Raw genomic sequence first — 25,638 nt, 5'->3', positions numbered from 1 at the left:
TTAAAACTTTTAAAATCTTGTTTGAATATGACTCCCTCTAAACAGAGGTTTTGAAACTTTTTTTTAAAAAAATCTTGTTTGAAAATGGCTCCTCCTAAATAAAGGCTTTGAAACTTTTTTAAAAACTTATTGTTAGAAAATAGCTCCTCACAAATAGAGGCTTTGAAATTTTAAAAATCTTGTTTGAAAATGGCTCATCCTAAACATAGGTTCTGAAATTTAAAAAATCTTATTTGAAAATGGCTCTTCCTAAATAGAGGCTTTGAAACTTTAAAAATCTTGTCCGAAAATGGCTCATCTTAAATAGAAACTTTAAAACTTTAAAAAAAATTCTTATTTGAAAATGACTCCCCCTAAACAGAGGCTTTAAAACTTTTTTTTTTAAAAATTTTATTTGAAAATAGCTCCCTTTAAGCAGAAGCTTTGAAATTTTTTTAAAAAAATCTTGTTTGAAAATGGCTCATCCTAAATACAGGCTTTGAAACTTTAAAAATCTTGTTTAAAAATGGCTCTCCCTAAACAGAGGCTTTGAAACTTTTTTCTTAAAAAATCTTGTTTGAAAATGGCTTATCCCAAATAAAGGCTTTGAAATTTTAAAAATTTTATTTGAAAATGGCTCCTCTTAGACAGAGGTTTTGAAACTTTAAAAATCTTGTTCGAAAATGGCTCATCCTGAATAGATGTTTTGAAACTTTTAAAAAAATTTTGTTTGAAAATGACTTCTCCAAAACAAAGGCTTTAAAACTTTAAAATCTTGTCTAAAAATGGCTTATCCTAAACAAAAGGAGTTGAAACTTTAAAATCATGTGTGAAAATGGCTCTTTTCAAAGAAAAGTTTTGAAATTTTAAAATCTAAAATGTTTTGCTTGGAGGTCTTGAAAATTATCCTGGGTGCTAGCTAGACTTTGCTTAGGTGTTAACTGATCTAGGCTTGGGTTTTGTATCATATCGCATATTTTTTCATTCATTTTTTTAACAACCTTTCTGATTTTTGCAAAAGTCTTCAAACCTCTTTGACATTTTGGTCTCTTGTCAAATTATTTTCATTTTTCTCTCTTTTTTTGCATGATAAACTTATTTCTCTCTTTGCCCCATTTTTTTTCTTTTTTTTTCCTTTTATTTTGTTCTTTTCCTTGTTTTTAATATTTATAAAGTTGACAAATGCAATCGTGATACAAATGTCTATTTCCATCAAATGATACAAATGCAAATGTCGATGTGAATGCAAATGTCAATGCGAATGCAAGAATGCAAATGTCAATGCGAATGCAAGAATGCAAATGCTTGATGTATATACAAGTGACAAATGACAATGTTCCTTTTATATAAATGCCCTTACAAATACATTTTCTATGATGCAAATGCCATAATATGAATGCGAATGTCTTTCTTATAATGCAAATATGAATGCCTTGGTTAGGATGCAGATGATGTAAATACAAATATCTTTCTCATGATGCAGATATTAGTGATGCAAATGCAAATATTTTTTTCATGATGCAGATGCTAGTGATGCAAATGTGAATCTTTTTTTTTTGTAACATGTAGATCCAATGTCTTTTTTATGATGTACATGCAAGTAATGCAAATGTGATTTTTATTTTGCTTTTTGTAATTTACAGGTCAAATGTCTTTTCTTATGGTGCAAATACGAATGTATTTATCATTATATAAATGCGAGTGATGCAAATGCAAATGCCTTTTTCATCATGCATGTGCAAATGCAAGTGATCCCCTTTTTTTTTTTTTTTTTACAATATGCATATCAAATAACCTTCATAAATGTGAATGTATTTTTCATTATATAAATGTGAGTGATGCAAAAGCAAATGTCTTTTTCATGATGCATATGCAAATGCAAATGATGCAAATGTGAATGTCTCTTTTTTTGTAGTATGCATATCAAATGACCTTCTCATAATACAAATGTGAATCTAAGTGATGCAAATGCGAATGCTATTTTTGTTTTTGCAACATGCAGATCAAATGTCTTTCTGATGATGCATATCTAATTAATGCAAATATGATTTTTTTTCTTTTAGTATGCCAGTCAAATGTATTTGGCAATTGATGCAGATGCAAAGATTTTTTTTGTTTCATTTTAAAAAAAAAAAAATCTTTGTTCAAAATTTCAAGTTTCACTATTCACCTAAAATGATCTCAATATCTTGTACAAAAATATTCAACTAATCTCTAAACTTTTTCAAAGTAATCATAAAATTGTCCCACATAAAGTGTTTTCATAATCAACGAGAAAAATTAAAAATACATAACTTTTGAATCTCTTATAAATTGATAATTATTATTTGGAATGGTTGTGGATGGCATGATTGACAATTCAATTTTTTCACTGGTGGGCATATTTTAAAAAAGGCTTGATGATTACTATTTGGAATGTTTCTGGATTATGTGATTGACAGCTCAATTTTTTTCACTAGTTAGCATATTTCAAGGAATACTCAATGAGGATTGCAAAGATTTCTCTTAGACTCAATGAGGATTGCAAAGATTTCTCTTAGGCTTCCAAATGAGATAATTTTTCTAAAACATTTTTCTTTTATTGAAAACATGATACTTTAATGTGTGTCAAGACTAATCAACATTTTTTGAGAAAGATTTGAGAAGAGAAAAGGGGTGGCTTTTTATTTTTATGCATTGGTGAAATGCAAAGTCTTTAATGGGTGCTAATCTTTTAGAACCTTGAACTCTAAAATTCTTTTAGAGTCTTAAAAGTGGTTGTAGCTCTAAACTGTCATTTTTTTATTTTAACCTTAGAGCTATATTTCTAACAATGAAAAACTTGGTAAAATCTTACCAAATAACAGCAATATTAAAAACTTGGTATCGAGCTATGTCTTTCGCTATACAATACTTGTGAGCGGGAATGAATGTGGTGTACTTAGAGAACCGGTCAATCACCACTAAAATAGCTTCAAAATCACTAACCTTGGGTAGGCTCGAAATGAAATCGAGAGAGATGCTTTCCCACGATTTGGCGGGTACTGATAGTGGTTCAAGCATGCCTGCAGGTTTTCTCTTTTCAATTTTATCTTATTGGCAAATGAGGTAAGTCTTCATATAGTCCATCACATCTTGTCACATGTGAAGCCAATAGTATCCTTGTTTCAATAACGTCAAAGTGCATTGCCAGCCCGGGTGTCCGACCCATGGTGTGTCATGACATTTCTTCATCAGCATCTGTCTTAGACCTCCTGCTCTAGGCACAAACACTCGAGGCCCCTTGGTCCACAAGACCCCATTTTCTTGCCAGAAGTACTTGGACTTCCCTTTTTCCACTAGCTTCAGGATGGCACAGGCTTACGGGTCCTTCCCTAAATGATCTCCAATCAACTTGTGAATGTCTGTAGTGGCTTTGCTAGCCGTCATTGGGGCAATTTTTCTAAGGGTCGTTAAATCTATTTACCTGCTCAATGCATCAGCCACTTGATTGGTCTTTCCAGTGGTGTGCTCAAAATAAAAGTCGAACTTCGTTAAAAATTCCTGCCACCTAGCTTGTTTCACCGTAAGCCTTGGTTGGGTGAAGAAATGGCTAACAACCGCATTGTCTATCTTCACGACAAAGTGTGAACCCAACAAGTAATGTCGCCAAGCCCTCAAGCAGTGAACCACTGTTAGGAGCTCTTTTTTTTGGGTCGTATATTTCCTCTCAGCTTCGCTTAGTTTTCTAATTTCAAATGCTATCGGGTGATGTTATTGTAAAAGCACTCCTCCAATAGTAAAATCAGATACATCCGTCTGAACTTCGAAAGGCTTTTCAATATCAGAGAGAGCTAAGATGGGATCCTTCATAATAGCATTCTTCAATCCCTGAAAGGCCTATTGGCACTCATTCGTCTAATATCATTTATGCTCTTTTTTCAATAACTCCGTGAGGGCCGTGGTCTTGTAAGAGTACCCTTCCACAAACCTTTTATAATAGTTGGCTAGTCCTAAAAATGAGCGAGCTCACTAATATTCTTCGGTGTTGTCCACTCCTTGATGGCCCTAACCTTTTCTATGTCCATTCGAATGTAGCCACGTTCGACAATGTGATCGAGAAAATGGATTTGGGTCTGAGCAAATGCACACTTCTTTCTTTTTACGTATAACTGGTAGTCCTATAACCTTCGAAGCACCTGGCGCAGGTGTTCTTGATGTTCTTCCAAGGTGGAGCTATATACCACTATATCGTCTAAATAGATGACTACAAATTTGTCTAAATAGTCATGGAACACCTGATTCATCAATGTACAAAATGTGGCAGGAGCATTGGTCACTTCAAACGGCATAACAAGAAATTCAAATGCACTATACCGTGTTACACAAGTGGTCTTTGGCTCATCTCTCTCAACGATTCTGACCTGATGGTAGCCAGATCTCAAGTCCAATTTAGAGAAGTACTTGACCTGGCTTAATTGATCAAACAAGTCTACTATAAGAGGGATGGGATATTTGTTTCTTATGGTGACTTTATTCAAGGCCCTGTAGTCAACACATAATCGTAAACTTCCATCATGTTTCTTCTGAAATAGCACTAGCACTCCGAAAGGAGCCTTTGATGGTCTGATGAACCTGACTTGTAGAAGCTCATCTAACTGTTTTCTTAGTTTGGCCAACTCTAATGGGGCCATGCGGTAAGAGGCTTTAGCAGAGGGTTTCGCTCTTGGGAGGAGTTCAATTTCATGGTCTACTGCTCGTCGATGGGGTAGAACCTTAGGCAACATCTCTGGCATCACCTCTTCGAATTCTTCCAACACTTTTTTTCACGCCATCGGGTATTGGTTCTACTTTTGACCATTCTTTGTAGATCGATATAGCCACAAAAGAGGGTTCCCCTCTCTTTACCCTTTTCTTGAACTGTAAAGCTGAAATTATTTTCTTCCTACTCTTTGGTAAGATATTGGCTGACACCACACATGGGTGTTCCCCTAAGAACAATAAGCAGCTAGTGACGGGGATAGGGATCACCTGAGCCAACATCATAATGTCCAATTCGAGAAGGACATCAAAGTCATCCATGGGGGAAACTGTAAAGTCTACATTCTCTTTTCATGACCCCAATTTGATTGTCACACTCTTGGAGCTTTCATTGATTGTAAAAGCTGGCAAATTGATCGTCTTCATTCATCCATAATCTTTCTTAACCCGGAGACTATAATGAAAGTATCGGTTGCACCCGTATCCACCATGGCCTTGATGGCCTTCTCATTAATCATTAAGTTCACATACATCAAGCCTCTACTCTGCTCTTTCTTTATAGTGTTCAGTTAAGTGTGGAAGGTATTGAGAAACTTTATTAAACCCATCTTGGCTGGCTCCTCTTCAACTTCTTCAACGTTCTCTTACGCGTTTTTCGGACTCTTGAGACGAGGTTCTTAAAGCATTAAGGGCTCTTCTGTACGGGCATTCAGCCACCCGATGCAACCCCTTGCAAAAAAAGCAAGCTAGCGGTTGCCTAGGCTTGAAAATCACTGCGTTGCTTTTCTTGGGTTGGGTGCTATCTCGACCAAAGGCCTCATGTCTGATCCTTCCACTGAAGGGCCGGTCTAACCTAGTCATCTTTCCCTCACTCTCAAAGTTGAAGCTACTGCCAGCTGATTGAGGATTTTTTCGTTTTGAGGAGCCATCATTATAATCGTGGAGACGTTCAGCTGCAGCCATGGCCGTGGCCACGTCTTGCACTTTCTGTCTTTGTAGTTCTGTCCTAGCCCAAGGCTTGAGGCCCTCAAGAAAATAGAACATCTTATCCTTTTTCGGACATGTCTCAAATATCCAATATTAGGGTAGAAAAGCTCCTTACAAACTCTCGCAATGTTTCTGTTTGCACCAATTCTCGAAGTCTCCTTCGAGCCATATACTCCACATTTTCAAGGAAAAATTGGTTTTTCAATTCTTGCTTCAGGTCCGTCCAAGTCTTAATCGGACACTCGTCATTGACAAACTTGGAGCGCCACTATAGCTTGGCATCCCCTATGAGGTACATCGACGCCATTGCTACCTTGTCTTCCTCTAAATCCGTGTGTACAGCTCGAAAGTACTACTCCATGTCAAACAAGAAATTTTTAAGTTCTTTAGCATCCCTTGCCCCCTCATAGCATCGATGCTCCGGTACCTTGGGCCTTTTTCCCCTTTCTATCGAACTCGAACCTGATCTGGCCACAGCCTTTTGTAAGATGCTCACTTGTGCTCTGAGCTCCTCAAACTCCTTTTGGAGAATATTCAAGGCATCTCTAGCCTCCTCTTTCACGTTGTGGAGAGTATCGGACAACTCCCGTTGGGTTGTCTTGATTTCCCTCACTCAGTCTTTAGTCGCCATATGAGTTTTCATTGCGACTTCAAGTTCTTCAATTCTCTGTTGATGATTGGGTCCACCACTTGTGGCCATCTCATCCATTATCTAGCACTTCTCAACTATGCTTTGATACCACGTGTCACGGACTAAGCTTTCTCTCAACAAGCAATAGACCGTACGACACTTGAATGGATACTTCTATCCAAGTCAGCCTTCAATAGATCGATATCTGAATAAATAATCATAAGCCATGGTTAGTCCCAAGCATTCACAATAAGACACAATATATCGAGATCAATCTCAAGCACACACACAAGAAGGTACATTCACATCGAGAAAAAAAAAATACATCGTGGTAACATTCGGGACATTCAATCGAGGTGAGTTTTATTATAATCGAGAATGTTACATCGGGACTTCCCACCATCACCAGGGCCAAGGGGCAGCCCTTGGTGGATGGCCTAGGCTGGCATAGCAACCAGTGAAACAGCCCAACACTACGCTATAGGCTCACCCCCTAAAGAGCTTTAGAGATTTTAGAGCTATGCTACCACTAACCATTACAATGTTTGAAATGGGGACACTTTTCCTAGCACAAGAGATCTACCCGGCCATGGCTCTATACATGGGTGGCTCATGGCAAACTAAGTCCCGGTCATGGCCCTATACAAGGTTGGCTCATGACACCCAACTTGTGCTTGGCTGCATGTTCCCTTTTTTCTTACATGCGTTCACATGACGAAAATAGGCCTTTACTTAGGCCCTTTCCATAAAGACTATATTTGGTTCATAAAAAACAACTTTACATGTACAAATGGGCCATGTAATGGGCTATCTTTAGACTTTTTTGGGTTATAAATAAGCTAAATGAACTACATTATAAGTTCCACTTGGGCTTCGTAAAAAGGTCGCTAAATGGGCCAACTTGTAGGCTCGAAATAGACTTTTAATTAGGCTATAAATTAAGTCCACAATTGGATCCTCTCTCAAGTTGCAAATGGATCCCTAATCGACTTTTTCTTTTCTATCCATCTCAAACCTCATTTGATAATTATCTTGGGTTTTTAATCAGGTTAGAAAATGGGTCATTTTGAAATTATCTATTTTAATCTCTATTTTGATGCTTTGTAAAACAAGCTTGGCTTAACAGTGTTAGATCATTCCGAACAAAATTAAGTGTTTATAATTTGTATAAGAAATACTTTACAATTATAAAAAAAAAATAGTTTCAAGAATAAGCGCAAACGTACTCGACCACCACGGTGTCGTCATCAAGCACCTAAAAACAAGTACTCAATGGTGATTCCCAAACCAATGGCCAACAAAACGCCTCCGTTGAACGACATGATGGCAAATATCAGGAGACATTCGATTGCCGAGTTTATTTCAAAGAGCACGGTCATCGTGAATTTAGTAAAGCGACGGTATTTGGGGAGGAGAGGGACGACGGCAGTGGTGGAGGAAGATTAGGATAGATTGGAAGGCGTCAATCTTCCACGTACTGGTAAAAGGAAGTGAAGAGGAAACAAGCGAGTAGTTGAGGAGGTACCAAAACTTTTGAGGCCTACGATAAGACTTTTCCAACTATATTGAGTTCTCAGATTAGATGGGTGGTACCATGGTGGAGGTTCCCTTCTGTTATCATCCACGTTCAAGGAAATCTTGTGTGCTTATTGATTCATTAATCCAATCATCATTTTATGATCATTCAGTGCTTCTTTAAAGGAAGAAAAGATTAATTTTATTGTGAGAAGACTCACTTTCAGGACTTATATTGCCATTATCTCATATTGGGAAAGTTTGATGATAGTGGATACCAAACCTCGATTAAAGGAGTGTTTTGTCAAGCCCAAAGATGAACGGAGAAGCATACTGGAGAGGTTTATATAAAGAGTTTCTGGTGAAGTGAAGGTTAGATCATGGTGAAGATGAATATTGAGTGTTGTTCTGGGATTCAACAGCTTGTTCTGTGGGTTTAAAGGTTTTGGCCTCTCTCTTAAATAAGCTTTGGACAGAATAATCCTCCTTATCATCATCATCATCATCAATTATCACTTTTTGTTTGTCTTTGGACCCAACACTAATCCTCCTTTTCCGTTCATCAAACTTTTTCGTTTTTTTCTCAACACTATCCAATTGTGTAAAGAATTTAGATAACATTTCTTTATCAGTTCTTTTCTCCGTTAGAGTAGACACCTTTTGGAGTTTGGGATCTTTGGAAGACTTAGGTGATTGTGTCACCAAATGTTTTAATACTAGCCCTAACGTAAACATGCTTTCTTTTTTTTTTTTTGAGGGCCTATGGTGATGTTTGCAAAAATTAAAAATCATCTTTAAAAACCCAATAGTTGTTATCGTTTTTTAAATTCATGGAGAAAGGTTCAATTACAAAGAATGACAAACAAATTCACAATAATTCAATACCAGGGTAGAACCTAAAGATAGTTTCTAAGTTGATCTATATGACAGTGTTATCCATGCCAACCTTCTTTCTCCAACACGGTTTAGGTTCCTAGTTAGCTTGGTCATGTGCAAAGCCAGGGGTGTAAGCCTAAAACCATAAGACGTCAGTGTCGTTGGTTACACCAAAAACTCGCCATTGGAAGGTTATCAGGGCACAAGGAATTGACTCCTTAAAGGGGATCCATCCTTTGAAGCCAAAATTCAAGTTTTATCTTTTGTAAAAGGCTAAGGGATCAAACCTATGAAATGGAAGATCGATCCCTTTGAACGTTTTGTTTTTGAGGAGCATTCCGTGTGACAAAAGATCAATGCTTGGAAGGATCAAACCCTTGTTAACAAAATAAGAAATTTTTTTTAGTATTTGTACTTTGAAAAGGTTTGACAATTGCTTAAAAATCATTTGACTAAAGTTTGTTCACTTGGAAACTTGTGTTTTTAGATTAAAATTAAGCCCAAAATATTGGAACAAATATTGTGAGTTTTCAAAAGTAACTTTGAAGTCCATGAATAAATATTTGCAAAAGTAAGATTGTTTGGAGTAATTTCTTTTAGCTTAACAATAAAAATATTTATTTACTTTAAATTTTTCTTAAAGAAAATATTAGAACTCAATAATATTTTTATTATGAAGCACAAAACCTCTAGTCATGTACAGCATATTAAAAAATTCATTTTCTTGAAATCAATAATGCTAAAATTGCATCAAATAAAAAGAAAATGATTGTCATTGAATATCAATTGGACTTTGCTTTTTCAAGCAAAGCTAATTTAAAATATATTTTTCTCAACACCAATAAAATTAAAATTATATCTTTTTAATATCAATTGGATGTACATTTTTTTTAAGTTAATCACATAAAAAATTGCATTTCTTAAAATCAATAGTATCACAATTATATAGAGTTTGAGGAAAAATAGTTTTTACTAAAATATCAATTGAATTTACATTTAGGCTCAAATAAGCAAACTTTTGATTTAAGAAGCAAGCAAAAATTTTTAAGTAAATTTACTTTGAAAAACACACTTAAAGTGTTTATCATTTTAAAACAATTATCAATTTAAGAATAATATATTGCATGCATGTTATTTATTAAAAAAATTAACACTAACGCAATTTTTTTTTTGGTACAAAGAAGATTGAAGTTAGTGAGTGAATCATTGGGGATCGAGTTGAATATTAATTTTATAGAAATTTATCTCTTAAAAAAAATGAATGAATCATTTAATGATAAAACTTCTCAACATTAATTATTTAACAAATATCCGAATAATTAACGTGTAATATGACATGCAACATATGTACACATACAAAAACAAAAAGAAAGTGGATCTAAAAGTCATAGCACATTAATTTAAGTTTAGAATCCTTCATCTTTAAGGACTAAACTAAATATGCATTAAACCATTGAGGACCCAAATGCCATTAATCAGAAATTATTTAGGAAAAAGAACAAAAAAACGAGTGGGATGGTTTCTTTGCAAAACCCTAATTTCCGATACACTGGCACTATATATACTTGTTATACTCTCTTTTTGGCTTCTTAAACTCTTTCCTCAGCCACTCCGCCTTTTATCCTTCAATACCTAAAAGCCTCACCCCAAACGCCAACGAAAATGGCCGTCTCTGAGGCATTGGTTTTCCGCGGCACCATGCGATCCCATACCGACATGGTGACAGCCATCGCCACCCCCATTGACAACTCCGACATGATCGTCAGCTCCTCGCGTGACAAATCCATCATCCTTTGGCACTTAACCAAAGACGAAAAGACCTACGGCGTCCCTCGTCGTCGTCTCACTGGCCACTCTCACTTTGTCGAAGACGTTGTCCTCTCTTCCGATTCCCAGTTCGCTCTCTCTGGTTCCTGGGACGGTGAGCTTCGCCTGTGGGATTTAACCGCTGGAACCTCCGCTCGTCGTTTTGTTGGCCACACCAAAGATGTACTCTCTGTTGCCTTTTCCATTGACAACCGCCAGATTGTTTCGGCATCTCGTGATCGAACTATCAAGCTTTGGAATACCCTTGGAGAATGCAAATACACAATCCAAGACGGCGAAGCTCATACCGATTGGGTTAGCTGTGTTCGTTTCAGCCCAAATACTCTTCAACCCACCATCGTTTCAGCTTCGTGGGATAAGACTGTGAAAGTTTGGAACCTGACCAACTGTAAGATTCGTAACACATTAACCGGCCACTCGGGTTATGTGAACACGGTGGCGGTTTCTCCTGATGGTTCTTTGTGTGCCAGTGGAGGAAAAGACGGGGTGATTCTGTTGTGGGATTTGGCTGAAGGAAAGAAGCTGTACAGTCTTGAAGCGGGTGCGGTCATTCACTCTCTTTGCTTTAGTCCTAACAGGTACTGGCTTTGTGCCGCCACGGAGCAGAGTATCAAGATCTGGGATCTGGAGAGCAAGAGCATTGTTGAGGACTTGAAGGTTGATCTCAAGGCTGAGGCTGAGAAGTCTGAGGTCACGGACACCGGAAACAAGAAGAAGGTAATAATGCTTTTCTGTCATCACTATTCTTATAGTTCAAAATCTTCTATTCCGGCTATTGGTTTGGTGAACTCGTTTTGCGCTTAATCTGTTTTTGTTTCGTTTGCATTGTAGAAAATTTTAGATGCAATGTATCTTTACTCTGATTAATTGTTTGAACAAATACTATAGCTATCCTGGCATGGCATCCTAAGAATTTGATTGTCCTTTGCATTTTGGCATATTTGTATGTTTTCAAAATTTTATTTACAGTTTTTATCTTCTTTTGTGTGGGAGTGATTTGCTCATTACACATTGTCCATTTATTGCCTCAATTTATTTTTTGAAAACATACTATTGTAATTATTATATGCCCCATGGTAGATTTGTATTTGGTATTGCAAAATCGAAGTTAGTTTAATAGTTGTTCTGATTCCTGTGTCTGTCTTGACCCTGGGCTACAATTGAGCAATTGGCATTTTCAGGAAAAAGTAGTTTTGAGTATATTTGGATTTTTGCAGGTGATATACTGCACAAGCTTGAACTGGAGTGCGGATGGAAGCACCTTGTTTAGTGGGTATACGGATGGTGTGATCAGAGTTTGGGGAATTGGTCGTTACTAGATGAAGTTACTCTCAACAGATTGTTAAGATTTTTGTTTTAAATGTTTCGAGGATGTTTTTCTTATGTCTTGATAATGCTAGGCATTGAGGAGGCCTATGCTATTTTGGTTTGGTTTGGTTATTTTAATTAGATATTTAATTATTGACGTGTCTGGTTTTGCGCCCAAGATTTTTGGTTTGAATTGAACTCCAAGATTATTATTTACAAAGTATATATTTTCCTTTCCCCTTCTTTTTATCGGGAAGGGGAATTTGATTTGGATAAGATTGCTAGTTTAAAAAATTATTCGGGTAAAATTGACATTTAAAAAGAATAATTAAATAATTTATTCTGGTTATGCCACGTTTATTTGCTAGCTGGCTGGCTTATTATTTACTATGTAGGCCTTGCAGCAATTTTGTTAACCTAATTATTAATTAGTAGGTGAATTGGCTGACTGAATACAAGGTCAGATATTTGATTGTGAGTTTTATTTTTAAACTTCGAATTTTGCTTATACTTGCTAATTTTATTCACATAAATGCTTTTTCTCCTTGCAATTTTTGCTTCCTTGTGCCATAGTGCTGATTTAAAAGCAGCCTTGGACAGCTTGGTTCCTGCTATTTCTGGTTTTGGATGGATTGACCCATGGAACTAACTTAAAAGTCATTTAACCATTGATAGATACAGGAATAAGATTAGATTGTAACATAATACTTCCTCATCATTTAATATGCAAATGAATGTTGAGCAAGGGTGAGGCTGTGCAGATTTTACTTGGTTTCATCATCTTCTCTGCGGCTACTTTTTTTAAAAAAAAAAAAAAAATTTGGGTGTTTTGGCTGCCTAAGAAATAAAAACAATCTCATTACAAAAATGGGGTGCAAATAGCAATATTCTCATCTCATTTCCTCTCTGCATTATCTAACGTTTACCTAGATACAAAATTCTCAAAGCAATCAATCATTGTGCCTTCCAGTTCACCAACCTCTACGGCAGGCAGTTCGGATCCCCTTGTCATTCAAGAGGAAGTTCCTTGGTTTTGCCATTTTGCGCAATGGATAGCCGCCTCTTCTTTAATCTCCTCCGCAAGCAAGCAAGAGTAATGTCATCAGCCTGCAACTTACCTCCCTCATTCATCCTGCTTGCTTCTCTCACCACTTCATGGGGAGCCACCGTATCATCAACTACATCAACTACCCCAATGTCTCTGTCACTATGCATAATAGTTTGCCTCAAGCGACTGTGGAATGCAGAATTTTCAGAAATTACCAAATCACAGTGTTGCAAACCAGATCGCATTTGATTTATCTTTCTACTTTGATCCTCTCCTTTCAAAGTTGATAAAGGAGCATTTTCAACAATTTGATGCCTTTTCTTCTTCAATTTGTTGCGAAGAAAGCAAGCAGGTGTCTTCTTATCTCCATCTGTGAATGAGGGAATTCTTTTCTTCAATTTATCTTGAAGTAAAGAAGCAAGCATAATGTCATCTTCATCTCCAGATGGCACATTGCTCTTTCTTCTCCTGCAGTATTGCCTTAGAGAACTATTTCTCCTCTTTTTAGTATTTTTATTTGATGAAAAGTTCTCAAAGCCTTCAGCACCAGTGATCCTTGAACTTTGAGAGGTTGATAAATTCATGTGTGTTTTCGTCCTAGATCCTGGTTTAGCAGTACTCCTCTCACCAGAAGCATCATCCACACCAAGAATATCAACTACTACTACACTGTTCTGCATCACTTCAGCACCATCAATACCCCCTGAAAACACAGAATTTTCAGAACAGACAGAATTCTGTTCTTCACCTAATTCAGCATGTACCCTCTTGGAACACTGTTTAAGTGACAGTTTGGGATTCTTTTTCATCTTTTTAGTAAGACTACTACCAAATGATTCAGCCTCTTGATTGGTGGTCATACACATTGTCGAAAGTGGATGAGATGAGGAATTATCCTGCATTGATTCAATGCATTTATTGCTTTCTGCTTGTTGTTTTCTTTTCTCCACCTGAACAACATCATCCTCCACTTGGTCACTACAATTAGTATGTCCCGAAGGTGGTTTTCTTCTTCTTTTCTTTTGAATGGCTACATGCTGCGCTGCTTCAGTATAATTATTACTTCCTGAAGGTTGTTTTCTCTTTCTTTTCTTCGGAAAGGCAACAACTTGTGCAGGTTCAGTAAAATTATTGTTCTCTGAATATGGGTTTCTTTGTTTCTTCCTAGCAGCATCATGCCCATTAGCAGTCTTAGCCTCATTTTCATTGATCATCCCCGGAACTTCAACAGAAAAAGCTTGAGCTCGTTTTCCACAACTCTGGTGTCTCCTATTTTCTGAGAAGTGCCTGCAGCACAAGAGAAAAAAAAGGTTAAGAGACACTACCAATTAGAGTAAGAATATACCTAAACAATGAGAACATCATAATTTTGATGAATATGCAAGTAGGAATGATAACAAGCAGAATGAAAATAGATAAACTTTCTCACTCTGTTGAATAAGGAGCTACGAAATTTGAGGTAAAATCTCACCTTAATGCTGCATCATTTTCTCGCTCAGATTCTGGCCTTCTTCCCCTGCAAACAAAAAGATGAATCAAACTCGAATTACAGAATAAGTTAGAAGAGAAAAAAGAAAGACAAACAGAAAGAAAATAGCTTGAATACTGAACCTTTCTTTCCTATTTTCTTTACTCGGCAGAATTGTATTTTCCGGCTCTGAAGTTGGAGTTATCATTGGTAATGAAATATTAAAATCATTAGGGCCAAGGGCAGGACGCTCAGATTCCCTATCTACAAAATTAGTTATAAGAGTTGCTTTACGTATTCTTCTAGCTTCTTGAAGCAAAGGCACTTCTTCTGGATGCAACAGCTTCCACCTCCTATTTAAAAGACAGAAGTTGCAATTAAAAAATTGTTCAGATAGATAAAGCAGAGAATTGGCATTATACAACCAAAATAAGAAGTAAAAATAACGCATGATTAGAAACTTTAGCTTGAGTTGGGGTGACAAAGAGTCAAACCCACTCATAAGCTATTCACGTTCAACTCAAAATATTCCAACTTAACTCATTTACAGTCAAGTTGAGCTTGAGCTTAAGCTTGAGCTCGAGTAGGTAAATGTGCAAATAAAAAATAATCATGTAATCAAAACCTTGAGCTCATGCTCAAGCTCCACCCTTCAGCTTAATTTTAGTTTGATGGCACTCAAGCCTAATGTATTTAAATTCAAGTAGCAAGATATTATTTCAAGTCAAGCTCGAGTTAAGTCCAAACAAGCTTAAAATAAGTTCCAAGCTTGAGTTTTGTAATCAAGTGGAGCTTCAGCTCTTTACTGTGTCAGTTGAGCTAGCTCAATTACACCCTAAACCCAATAGCTAAAATCAACTTCTTCATACCTCCAACACTGGTTATCAGTTCGTGAAAGCATACATGTGGCAATCTTTGACCAGCAATATCCATGTTCTTCAATGGCTGCTTCCAGCCTTAAATCTTCTTCTTTAGTCCATATGCCCAAATTCAAAGCTGGATCTAAAGAATTGACCCACCTGGCAACAAAGTGAAAGATTAACAATTCTATTTAACTAACGCCATCTTAATTGACTTGAAGATTACGATCCCATACCTTTCTCTACATTGCACTTGAGTTCGACCAGGAACAACTTCAGCTATTTTTTTCCAATTTTTTGGCCCAAAAAGCATCACAGCCACTTTCAAATATTTGTCTTCAGCATGTGTCCATCTCCCAACTCTTTGCCTGGTTGGATGAAGTGATTTTTTCCATCTGTATATTAAAAGAATCTTCTTAGTATAAACTAAATGATACTAAGCAGCCTTACAAAGAAGCAAGTTCTACCATAAAATTGATATGTGATAATTATATAAAGCAAGCATTACTAACAGTCTAACATACAGTATATAGGCCCTAAATGGCCCATCCATGGAATTATGTGATGCATGGCATTATTTTAGCAGAGATTTCAACTAAGGAATACTGATGGCAACATGAAAATATAGTGAAGGTCATTCAACATGAATTGTATAGAATTCTTGGGAGGAATGTGCTGTTGAAGTGCAAAATGCCCTTGTAACAAAAAGATGATGCAAAAAGGGAAGCATGCATTCTAACAAGCCAAAAATTCCATGGAATTAAATGAATGCATGCATTGAAAAAGTAGCATCAGCATTAGAAAAACATTTAGACCAAATTTATCAGCATTCGTATAACAAGAGTAGCTACAAAGCTAAATAAAAGCAAGTTTTTAGTAATGGTATTGATTATTGACTCCTAAAATGTGGACAAATCAATAGTTATATTTTTGTAAACAAGATTTGAAGAAAGTAAAATTCTGAATAAAACTTTAGGATACAGTGATCTAAGAATTGACATACATTTTACATAATGATTTTATAATTTTGACGTATGAACTGAAACAACTTAATGCAGAGGGAGACAATTCAAGGTGCTAGTGATTATTTTCAGTGCAGAATCCATGCATTCATCATGAGGGTACATTCATAATCAAGAGTTGGTAATTTAATTCTGTGTGCGACATCATTCAACTTTTATCTTTCCACTCATATAAGCAATATCTAGTCATTTCACCACTTGAGAAACTTTTGATATATAGTATAGAAAAAAAGGAAAGCTTACATTTACTTTTGTATATAGTATAGATAAAAAAGAAAGCTTAAATTGGATGACCAAGATATTTTGATAATATACTCATAATTTTCCCCTTTGAATTATATTCTGTTAAAGTAATGTTTACAGTAAATAATTATATTATAAATTTAAGGATTAATTGTTAATATTTTGCTTGAAGTAAAAATTGGCTTAAAAACAAGAATTAATCCAGATTGAAACTCAAAATTTACCCAAATCAACAAATAGCTCGAACCTAGACTCCGATGGACCTGATTTCCCCCTTTCAAAAATAATTTATGCAGTAAATCTTGCAGGGAGAACTCTTAAGAGAAATGCAAACCAAGTTGTATAATACCTAGCAATCACATGATGCATGCAGTGATAGAATGAAAACATTGAATCCTGGGGTTTATATTAGTTGTGTGAAACTGCAATTTCCAATTTATTGTAAGTTTTGTATCACGGTATGATTGCTAAAAAATTGTAGTTGTAATGCCTATGTTTCTCTTAACTCTTTTATTGTTCTTTCCCCTGATTATTTATCTTAAAATCTAGTAATCCCTACTTTTGCACTTTGAACATTCTTTTCCAGCAACTGAACAGCGAATTAGGCCTCCTTCCAGCCACTAACACATAATTATATACCTAAAACCTAAATATCCAAAATTTCCAAGTTAGATTTGGAACTTGCATTATATCAAGCAATTCCTATGACAAAGAAAGGCTTCCCCTTGCCAGATTTTCCCTACTGCCTGAAGCACATGATTTTTAACTGTATCCCACATCATTACAAGTTAGACTTGTTCAAATGAGATATCTATAACATGTTATTCTTAGAATTGTGTATGATGAGATCTATAACATATTAAAATCTATGACAAAATTGATTTATGGAAGCTAACCTATGTTAGAATAAATCACGTTTCATAAAATAAGAAAACAATAAAATTTAAAGCACAGTGCAAACTATTTTACTTAAAGGTTTCCTTATCAATTCCTTCACTAGAAAAAATTCTAATATGACTAATGTGTCAGTAGCTGGAAAGGTATGACAAAAACTAGATACAAGAAAAAATTCTTTGAAACAGTTAACTGACCGATTAGAACATTGAGTGCCAGTCCGTCCTTTCAATGTAGAAGCCACAGACTGCCAATCACATTCACCAAAAACCTCAACAGCAATTCGAAGTTGATCGTCCTCCTCCTCAGTCCATTCCCTTTTCAGTATGCATGCATTCAAACTCCTCTGATACCGTGCCAGGCATTGAAATGGGGTCCTGTTTGACCCCAATGATACAGCAATATCAAACCAGTTACCAATCCCCTTTTCTTGAACAATCAACAAAAGATTCTTATCTTCTTCAGCAGTCCATGGATTGCGATTGATGAGGGGATCTTCATGATTCAGCCAGCTGCAGGAAAGGATGAAGAGTATAAAGATAAAAGCATAAAGAAATCAATGCCCATACAATGATTCTGGTCTAAAGGGAATGAGAAATGAGTCAGAGACATCTGTGATGACAATCATCACAGACACATTAAACACCAATGTTTTGAGTAAAGCACATTTCAAGTAGGAGTCCCACCTGTATGACCTGCACAAACCTTGCACTTTTATTCAAATCCAACAATGGTAAAAACATCTGTGATTGTCATCATCATAGACATCTGAGAAGCTTGACTCATTGAAGGACACATGCTTCAGAGAAAGTCAGTGAACATGAAAAACTAGTTAAGAACTACCCAGATAGAGGCCAGAAACAAAGTAAACATGAACCTAGGAAGCATTACATGTGTTAGAAAGTATAAATTTCTTCTTAAAAAAAATTGCAAACGCATTTGTGATAGTTGCAACATGGACTTCTGAGAAGCTAGGTTCATTGAAGACATGCTTTAGAGAACACGAAGACCTCTCACCAACTAAAAATCCCAGTATGATATAATAGTTTGATGTAAGAAATTCATCCAATGGTGGAAAAGATAGGGTCTTGGGTTCCAAAATCAATGCAAGCATGTTTTATGTATTTTCTAACCCCAAACGAAAACAGAACAGAGAGGAATAGTAGGTAGGGCAGTAAACAAAATTTTTGCAACAAGCATAGAAAAAGAAGTTAAAACAAAGGTGAAACATTCAGGATAAAGTAAATGCCAAAATTTCCTCTGCAAAGTAAAAAACTACGAAAATCAATGACAGAACGAAGAAAAGCACAAAAGAGATAGGTAAAATGCAACATTTCAATGTATAATATGAAATATTGAAACTCTAGCAGTGTCCTCTAATCATTAAAGCAGAAAGGAGTCAAGTATTACAGCTTTTAAAGGAGGTTGAACAGAATTAAGTATGTAAAATGTTTCAGACAACAAACAGAGAAAGAAGTGGACACTTGTTATCAGGTTCTAAACATGTTGGATCCCAACAAATTGGGCGATTCTTTTTTAGAGGGATGCAAAATCTCCCAAATGTGAGATTTACCAACCAAATTCTACCACAAACTTAAAATTATATAGCTAACCAGAGCTTTATGTTTTATATTAGTCAAAAAAGTCAACAGATGCAACTATTCAAAAAAAAAGAAAATCGTTCAAGAGATACTTACTGTGATTCACATTCTGCAGCAGAACGACCCTTGATATACAATGAAGCTAACTGATCCCAATTCACTTTGGGAAGAAATTCCCTAATCATCTCTGGCGTGATTTCAAGATCTTTGACTGTTGCAATGATGTTATCCAAATTGCTTCCATCTCCAGATGACCCATCTGAGCTACTGGCAAATAAAGTGCATGAGTATGCATATGCTGAATGAACAAGTCAAAAGAATGGATATGTAAATATCTAAATATAGTGATATCCCGAATTAGATGAATATTAGGCAACTAATGCAACTTTTTCTTGTACTAAGAAGTTTTTAAAGTTACGAAGCTAAAAGAAATAAACTTTGTACACTTCTACTTCACATTATTTTGTTAATTTCTGCCTTTAGATGAGTATTTAGAAGTTCAAAATAAGAAAAAAAAATCTTCCAAAAACACACCGAATAGGCTCCAAAACTTTATTATCAGACATGCTATACCACATACTCAGGTCAGGAACAGACTTGACCAGTGCATAAAGTTTAATATTTCCAATATGCAGCTCCAACTATGGTGATATGCCAGAAGAGCTGCAAGGAACACTTAATGGAAAAATAGAAGGAATGTCTTCCATCCGTAGCATAATACTGAACGTGATCATAGCCTTAATTTGATTCACAAAGTACAGTTAGCCTTGTGAGTTGTCAGCCATCACCCAATTAAGATATGACTTCAGACATAAAACAAATGATATTTACATTGAGAAAACACACCTCAACCAATCCACTGAAAATTGAAGCGCACTCTCTTGAAATTGTTGCCGTATTCCCTTTTCAAGATTTTCTTTTTCTTCCCTGGTCCATTTTTTCCTCTGAAGTGTAAGAGGAAATTTTGTTAAAGCCATTCTGTAATTACAGGCACTAGAATTCTCTGGTGGACCATAATCAGCAGTGACCTTTTTATCATTAACCTGCAGGAATAAAACATGTCATGCTCATCATCAGATAGAACCATTAAAAATCAAACCTACAATAACTTCACAACACGTTAGCAATCATACTTACAATCAAAGACATTATTTAGACCATCACTTGTAGTTACTAAAGCTACATTACATAGGTGCAACTCGTAAAACCTATGTCACATGGACTCAAGTATGAGTATCCATTATGGGTATGTATCCATGTCTTGGACTTGTCTTTTGTTAAAATATTTGTACTTGCAGATTCAGCTAAAAATATCCAAAAATAAACTACAAGTACGGGAATCCTTCTAAAAATTTATAGGGAAAATAATAATACTACTTATGTAAGTTAAAAAAATTTTAAAAATCAATTTGACAAATAAAACCTTTTGTTTATAATGTCGTGTCGTGTCAAGATCAAAGTTATTAATACTATACTAGATAACATTTTGATTTTCTTTAAAAAAATGGTATATACCAATACTAGTTGTTCCAATATATTATTTTGGAATTTTTAGTTCAGTACAAATGTATTTATAAATATACATGAACTTGTACATAATAATACTACTAATAATCTATAAAATAAATATGCAATATCTTTAAAAACCAAATAAATAAGTTTAAAAGTATAAGAAATAATAAAATCAGTTTATTATGATATTTTTAAATACTTAATATGATCATATGATATTTAAATGAGTATTTTCTTTTTCATGTAGATATTAAGATAAAAACAAAGATATGAAAAAAAAGTTAACCTTGGCTTCATGATTGTTAAAATTTAGATTGGGATTTCTTGAAAGAGATTGAAATACTTACAAACTTTAGTTTGAAAAAATAAATTATAAAAAAAAAAAAAAAGTTATAGAAAAACATAGAGAAACCCAACTTTCAAGGGTTATTTTATCAATTAGTTTAATTTTTATTAGGTAAAAAATAGTCAAATAACAAAAGACTCATTAAAAATTACAAAACATATTTCAAATTGGCATACCGACCGAAACAAGCTAATCTACCCAAAATTCACCAAAACTAACGAAAACAACCGGCATTACCCAATACCAAGTCCAGTACGGAAAATCACCCTTAAGTTCACTATGTTTTGATATAACTGGAATGTACAGGTTAGTAAGGCTGGTACCGAAACAAAATTAACAACTTTGGTCGAGATGGGTATGATGCCTAAGAATGCCGAGTCCATGTAACACAACGTAAAACTAACACTAATACAAAGAAAGCATATATATCTTGCAATACGAAGAAAGCATACATATCTTGCATGTATAACCAAGCCTCATATAGTCACATACTGCCATCCTACACATACATAGTTCACCTGGTAAAACTAACATTAATATGATGAAAGCATATGTATTTTGCATGTATAACCATGCCTCACAAACTACTGTCCTCCACATAAATCTAGAGAATCATCTGTCTATCCTATAATATCAGTCCCCTTTGATAGCACAAAGTAGAAGGAATGATAAAACTTTAATTTACTATTAATTTTTTACCCCCATTTACTGATTTCACTTGTTTTTATATGGTAATAATACTGAGCCAAAAAGAAACAATTAAATCAATAACTGATACTAATCCACTTCTAGCAATAGACATATGGTTCGTAAAACCCAAAACGGAAAGATGGACTAACATCATGGGATGGTTTGGCGAGAAAAAGAAGAATGATAGTGTTTCACGCCTATAAGTTTCTATTAATCTTTACCTATATATTGAACCAACCTTTAGGTTTTATCACTCTAAAACCTAATGAAGCTCAAGGACATCATTAAAAAAACCATTCGTATATGTTTGATATGCACAAATAAATTACTGAGAAAGCTAACTCTATATGCAAAGCCCCCATCCAAACCCCAAGAAAAAATGAAATAAAATAATTTCAATATACTATGTGTTGTTAGGATTAAGGAATAAAGGAAAAGGATGCATGTACCACATCCTAGTTAGTTCACATTTAAACTTAAAATAATGCTATTTGCAGAAGATATTTTAAAGTGTAGAGATTCCGTATTAAAAATTTAAAACTATAATAGGTTCACAAGCCACTAGTTTAGGGAATACATCAAATAAACTATGCTAGCATGAGGAAGACATAAAAGGCAATGATAAGAGTATAAGACCAGAAATGCTTTATGACAACGAACTTGGGCAATGAAATATCAAAATATGCATAAAATGAGCAGTGTTGAGATGGTTGCAGAGGATATTAGAATACAAGGAAAGATAATATTGAAATGAGTGCATACTAGAAAGCTGGAATCACACAAATTGAGTGTAAAATACAAGAAACATGTTTAAGGGAGTTTAGACGTGTAAAGAGCACAGTATAGATGCTCCTGTTAAATGTGATTTAACAAGTAAATCCATATCAAGAGGGCAAAATGATGACCAAAGAAGATAGGATGGTAATCAGAGAAAAGGACCTCTTTCTTGTTCAGCCCATTGAAGATATTACACTAAATAGAGCAAATGCTGCAATATGATCTATGTAGCCAACCGCACTTAAGGGAAAAAGTCCTAATCCATTGTTGTTGCATAAAAAGCATAAATCACACTATGATTTGCTTAGCAAAATCTACTCCCACATCACTAGGTAACTGACACCATAACTACGTGTCAAGTTTTGGTTCGATTATCAATTTACTTCGGTAATCTTTATGGTAACAATCTTGCAATCCTTGTTCAGGGAACATGCACTTCGGACATCTAAACTGTAAACATGAAAGGCATTTGATAATCCTTACTTGTTCATTCCCAAAAGTTTTTAAAAAAATTACAACTTGTATTAGAAGACATAGAAGCAAGAAAAAGACAAAGAGAAAAATGGTTACCTCAAGATCCTTAGAAGTCCTTGACTTTCTTGCTGAAATTAATTGTATACGGGGATCCTTCTTCATTGATAAGGCTCGGCCTGTTATTTTTTTGCAAGAAACCTGAAAGTCTCTAAGAATTTTAACGCGTTCCTTCAATTTTTTGTTCTCCTCAATTTTCACTTCAATCTGAGTCAACTTACTTCGAAGAAACTTCTGATAAGACCTGTTCTTTTTAATTGCATTAATGAGCAGCTGTGCAGATTTTGGAAACCTCGAGGACTTGTCTGCCATTGTAGATAACTCGTTGGCATCAGACTGGTTCCACTGAACTAAACCAACAGGGTGCATCTCCGTGTTGTCACTTGGAAAGTGGGAGATATTGTCAGCCTTCTCATAATCTTGAAATTGTTCACAGATATTATCACATGTTGCATCCTCCAAGGGTGTGCTACTCTTATAAATGGGCTCTGTTTTCTCTATGTGATCCGCTGTGCTGTTTTTCCAGGTATCTGATCAACATATATAAAAAAGATGAATGTAAACAAGGGGCATAAATAAGCAGCAATTGCATGCTTTAACACGAATGTACGGTCTACAGACAGAAATTAAGAACGAACTCCGGAGATCTATAGGAACAGCTAACAAAAGTTTAAGCCATAAATGAGAGTTAAATAGTATTAACGAATATAAGTTATCAAAAAAATTATCATCGCTGGTAAAATAATGACTTCAATCGTTGCCCTAAAGAACCTCCAATAAACCAAAAAAAAAAAAACTTACAAAACAGTACACATCTAAAGCTCCAAAGAGCCATTGCCCTTTCCACATCTGGATGGCATTCAACACAGTGTGAGAGAAAGCATGAAAGTTTGCTAATTTACATGATAAAAAAAAAATCAATATGAACACCTAGCAATACCTTAAGCGCCACAACTTAACCTGAATATCAATCAGAATACCCCAACAAAGATAATTACTTGTCACTAATATAAATTACTATGAATTTGGAATTACTGTAAAGAAAGAATTTCACAAACAACTTTGAAAAAGAAGGATCTTACAACTAAAACAGTAATGATATTTTTTGCTACATTTGGATGACATTCAATGAGAAAAAGACCGTCAATCAGTTTGCAGTCAAAATGCTTCCAACTGCATTAGAGATATTAGAATTTCAAATTTCAGAACCATGAAATGGAAAAAAAAAATCTTTGGCATAAATATTCTCCTCATTCACTCACTTCCACCAAGCTACAGTGCAATTAAAATTGCAACTTCATTATTTCAAAAAAAAAAATTGCAACTTCATTATCAGTATTTTAGCTATAATTCGCTAATTCATTGTCAAACCATCTTTCCTCAAAAAAAATGAGGATGGTTCATGACGCAAAAAGTTGAAAACAACCACTTTACCAGTAACAATAGAACCGGTTGACATACAAGAAAGAACACTGAGCACAGATCAGCCAGAAAAGTAGCTTGAACTGAAAAACGATAAGGGTTGTGAAATATAAAATCTGTTTCCAGAATTCACAACTTAAGAGGATAACATGATGGTTTAAAATTTAAATTTCCAACCAATAATGAAACAATGGAAAATTCTTATATTTGCATCACAAACATCAAATTTATTATCCAAACAAAGAGATTTCATTATAACTTCATTCGAAAACTTAGTAAAATCGTAGTTTCAAGGAGAATTGAGACTTACCGTTGGTAGAATAAGCCAAAAACCGCTTCTGGATAGCGCGAAGAGTCTCAAAATCATCTTCAGCATCGTCATCAGAAGAAATTGGAGGAAAAGTGCAGAGAGGCTTCATAGACAGAGGCTCACAAACGTCCTCAGAAAGAGCAAAACGACTCCGTATACTCCGGAAAAGTTCCAGATCATCCTCGCTGCCAGAATCCGCCGACGCAGCCGAGGCGGAAGCGACGGCGCCCGCAGTGGAGGGTAGGTCTTTGTCGGCGACGGTGATTTGAAGGTCGTTAAGGTCGGTCCCGGTACGTAGGCAGGCTTTCTTTAGGGCTTCCATGTCCTCGTCGAAACCGTCGCCGTCTTCGCTGCTTGAGAGTTCATCATCATCTACTACTTCTTCTCCAGAGTCGTATTGGTCGCTTAGAGACATTGTTCTGACTTGCTTGTAGAAACGAAAAGTGAATTTTCTATTGTGAGGGGATTCTTAAAAGAGAGTGTGGAATTTGATTAGACGCAGGGAAGGCCGACAAATTGTAGGAGAAGCGCAGGCAAAATTACAAACAGTCGCTGGTTGCCGTGCTTCCAATTCGAAACGACGGTTGATGGGTCTGGGTAGGGTATCCACTAATATTTTGGGTGCCAAAGAAGATGGGCCTGGCTTATGCTGCAATATATATACATACATACATATATATATATGTATATATATTATATCACATTAATATGATATGCGCAAAGATATTAAAGTCTCAACATTTGACATCTAATATTATGTATAGATAAAATTTTATTTTATAAAAATTAAAAATAATTCAATTATTTTAGTTTAGTTCTTAATTAAGTTTTCTACAATTAATTTGATTTTATTTAATAAAAATTATTAATGTATGTATATTATATCAATAATATCTTAATTATTTGAAATAAAATAAATATTTATAATAAAAAAATTATATATTTATAAATATTTATAATAAAATATTTATTTTTAATTGATAAAAAAATTATCATATTATGTATATTATACATTACATAATAGATGACAGTTGTTATAAAGAAACATCGACTATTCCTTCTTTTATTCTAT

At 35.1% G+C, this 25,638-nt stretch overlaps 2 protein-coding genes across 3 annotated transcripts; one reads left to right on the top strand and one right to left on the bottom strand.

Moving 5' to 3' along the window:
- Positions 1-10,292: 10,292 nt before the first annotated feature.
- Positions 10,293-12,062, top strand: LOC111291382 (small ribosomal subunit protein RACK1-like). Its single transcript, XM_022883073.2, has 2 exons — positions 10,293-11,251; positions 11,752-12,062. Exons 1-2 carry the CDS (start codon positions 10,370-10,372, stop codon positions 11,851-11,853), a joined length of 984 nt encoding a protein of 327 aa, XP_022738808.1. The 5' UTR covers positions 10,293-10,369; the 3' UTR covers positions 11,854-12,062.
- Positions 12,063-12,536: 474 nt separating this feature from the next.
- MYB4R1 (myb domain protein 4r1) lies at positions 12,537-25,192 on the bottom strand. 2 transcript variants are annotated; one of them, XM_022883069.2, is made up of 10 exons: positions 24,567-25,192; positions 22,874-23,364; positions 19,825-20,021; positions 19,075-19,245; positions 17,575-17,889; positions 15,455-15,613; positions 15,228-15,377; positions 14,502-14,711; positions 14,362-14,406; positions 12,537-14,177 (listed from the first exon to the last, which is right to left on the bottom strand). In XM_022883069.2, the coding sequence occupies exons 1-10, from the start codon at positions 24,979-24,981 to the stop codon at positions 12,851-12,853; spliced, it is 3,480 nt and encodes a 1,159-aa protein (XP_022738804.2). In that variant the 5' UTR covers positions 24,982-25,192; the 3' UTR covers positions 12,537-12,850. The 2 variants fall into 2 exon arrangements, with proteins under 2 accessions (XP_022738804.2, XP_022738805.2); XM_022883070.2 differs by having other exon boundaries at positions 19,075-19,242.
- Between the last annotated feature and the right edge of the window lie 446 nt (positions 25,193-25,638).

The sequence above is a fragment of the Durio zibethinus genome, chromosome 11, assembly GCF_047325235.1.
Source record: "Durio zibethinus cultivar Kanyao isolate XHJ-2024 chromosome 11, ASM4732523v1, whole genome shotgun sequence".
Taxonomy (NCBI): domain Eukaryota; kingdom Viridiplantae; phylum Streptophyta; class Magnoliopsida; order Malvales; family Malvaceae; genus Durio; species Durio zibethinus.
This window is presented reverse-complemented; position numbering and strand designations above follow the sequence as displayed.

Excerpts from the sequence above, each read along its gene's own strand:
- LOC111291382 (XM_022883073.2), top strand. The coding sequence starts at position 10,370 with ATGGCCGTCTCTGAGGCATTGGTTTTCCGCGGCACCATGCGATCCCAT. Across the intron at positions 11,252-11,751 it reads ACACCGGAAACAAGAAGAAG|GTGATATACTGCACAAGCTT; the intron begins GTAATAATGCTT and ends GGATTTTTGCAG.
- MYB4R1 (XM_022883069.2), bottom strand. The coding sequence starts at position 24,981 with ATGTCTCTAAGCGACCAATACGACTCTGGAGAAGAAGTAGTAGATGAT. Across the intron at positions 15,378-15,454 it reads CAAGTGCAATGTAGAGAAAG|GTGGGTCAATTCTTTAGATC; the intron begins GTATGGGATCGT and ends CTTTGTTGCCAG. Across the intron at positions 14,178-14,361 it reads GAAAATGATGCAGCATTAAG|GCACTTCTCAGAAAATAGGA; the intron begins GTGAGATTTTAC and ends CTTGTGCTGCAG.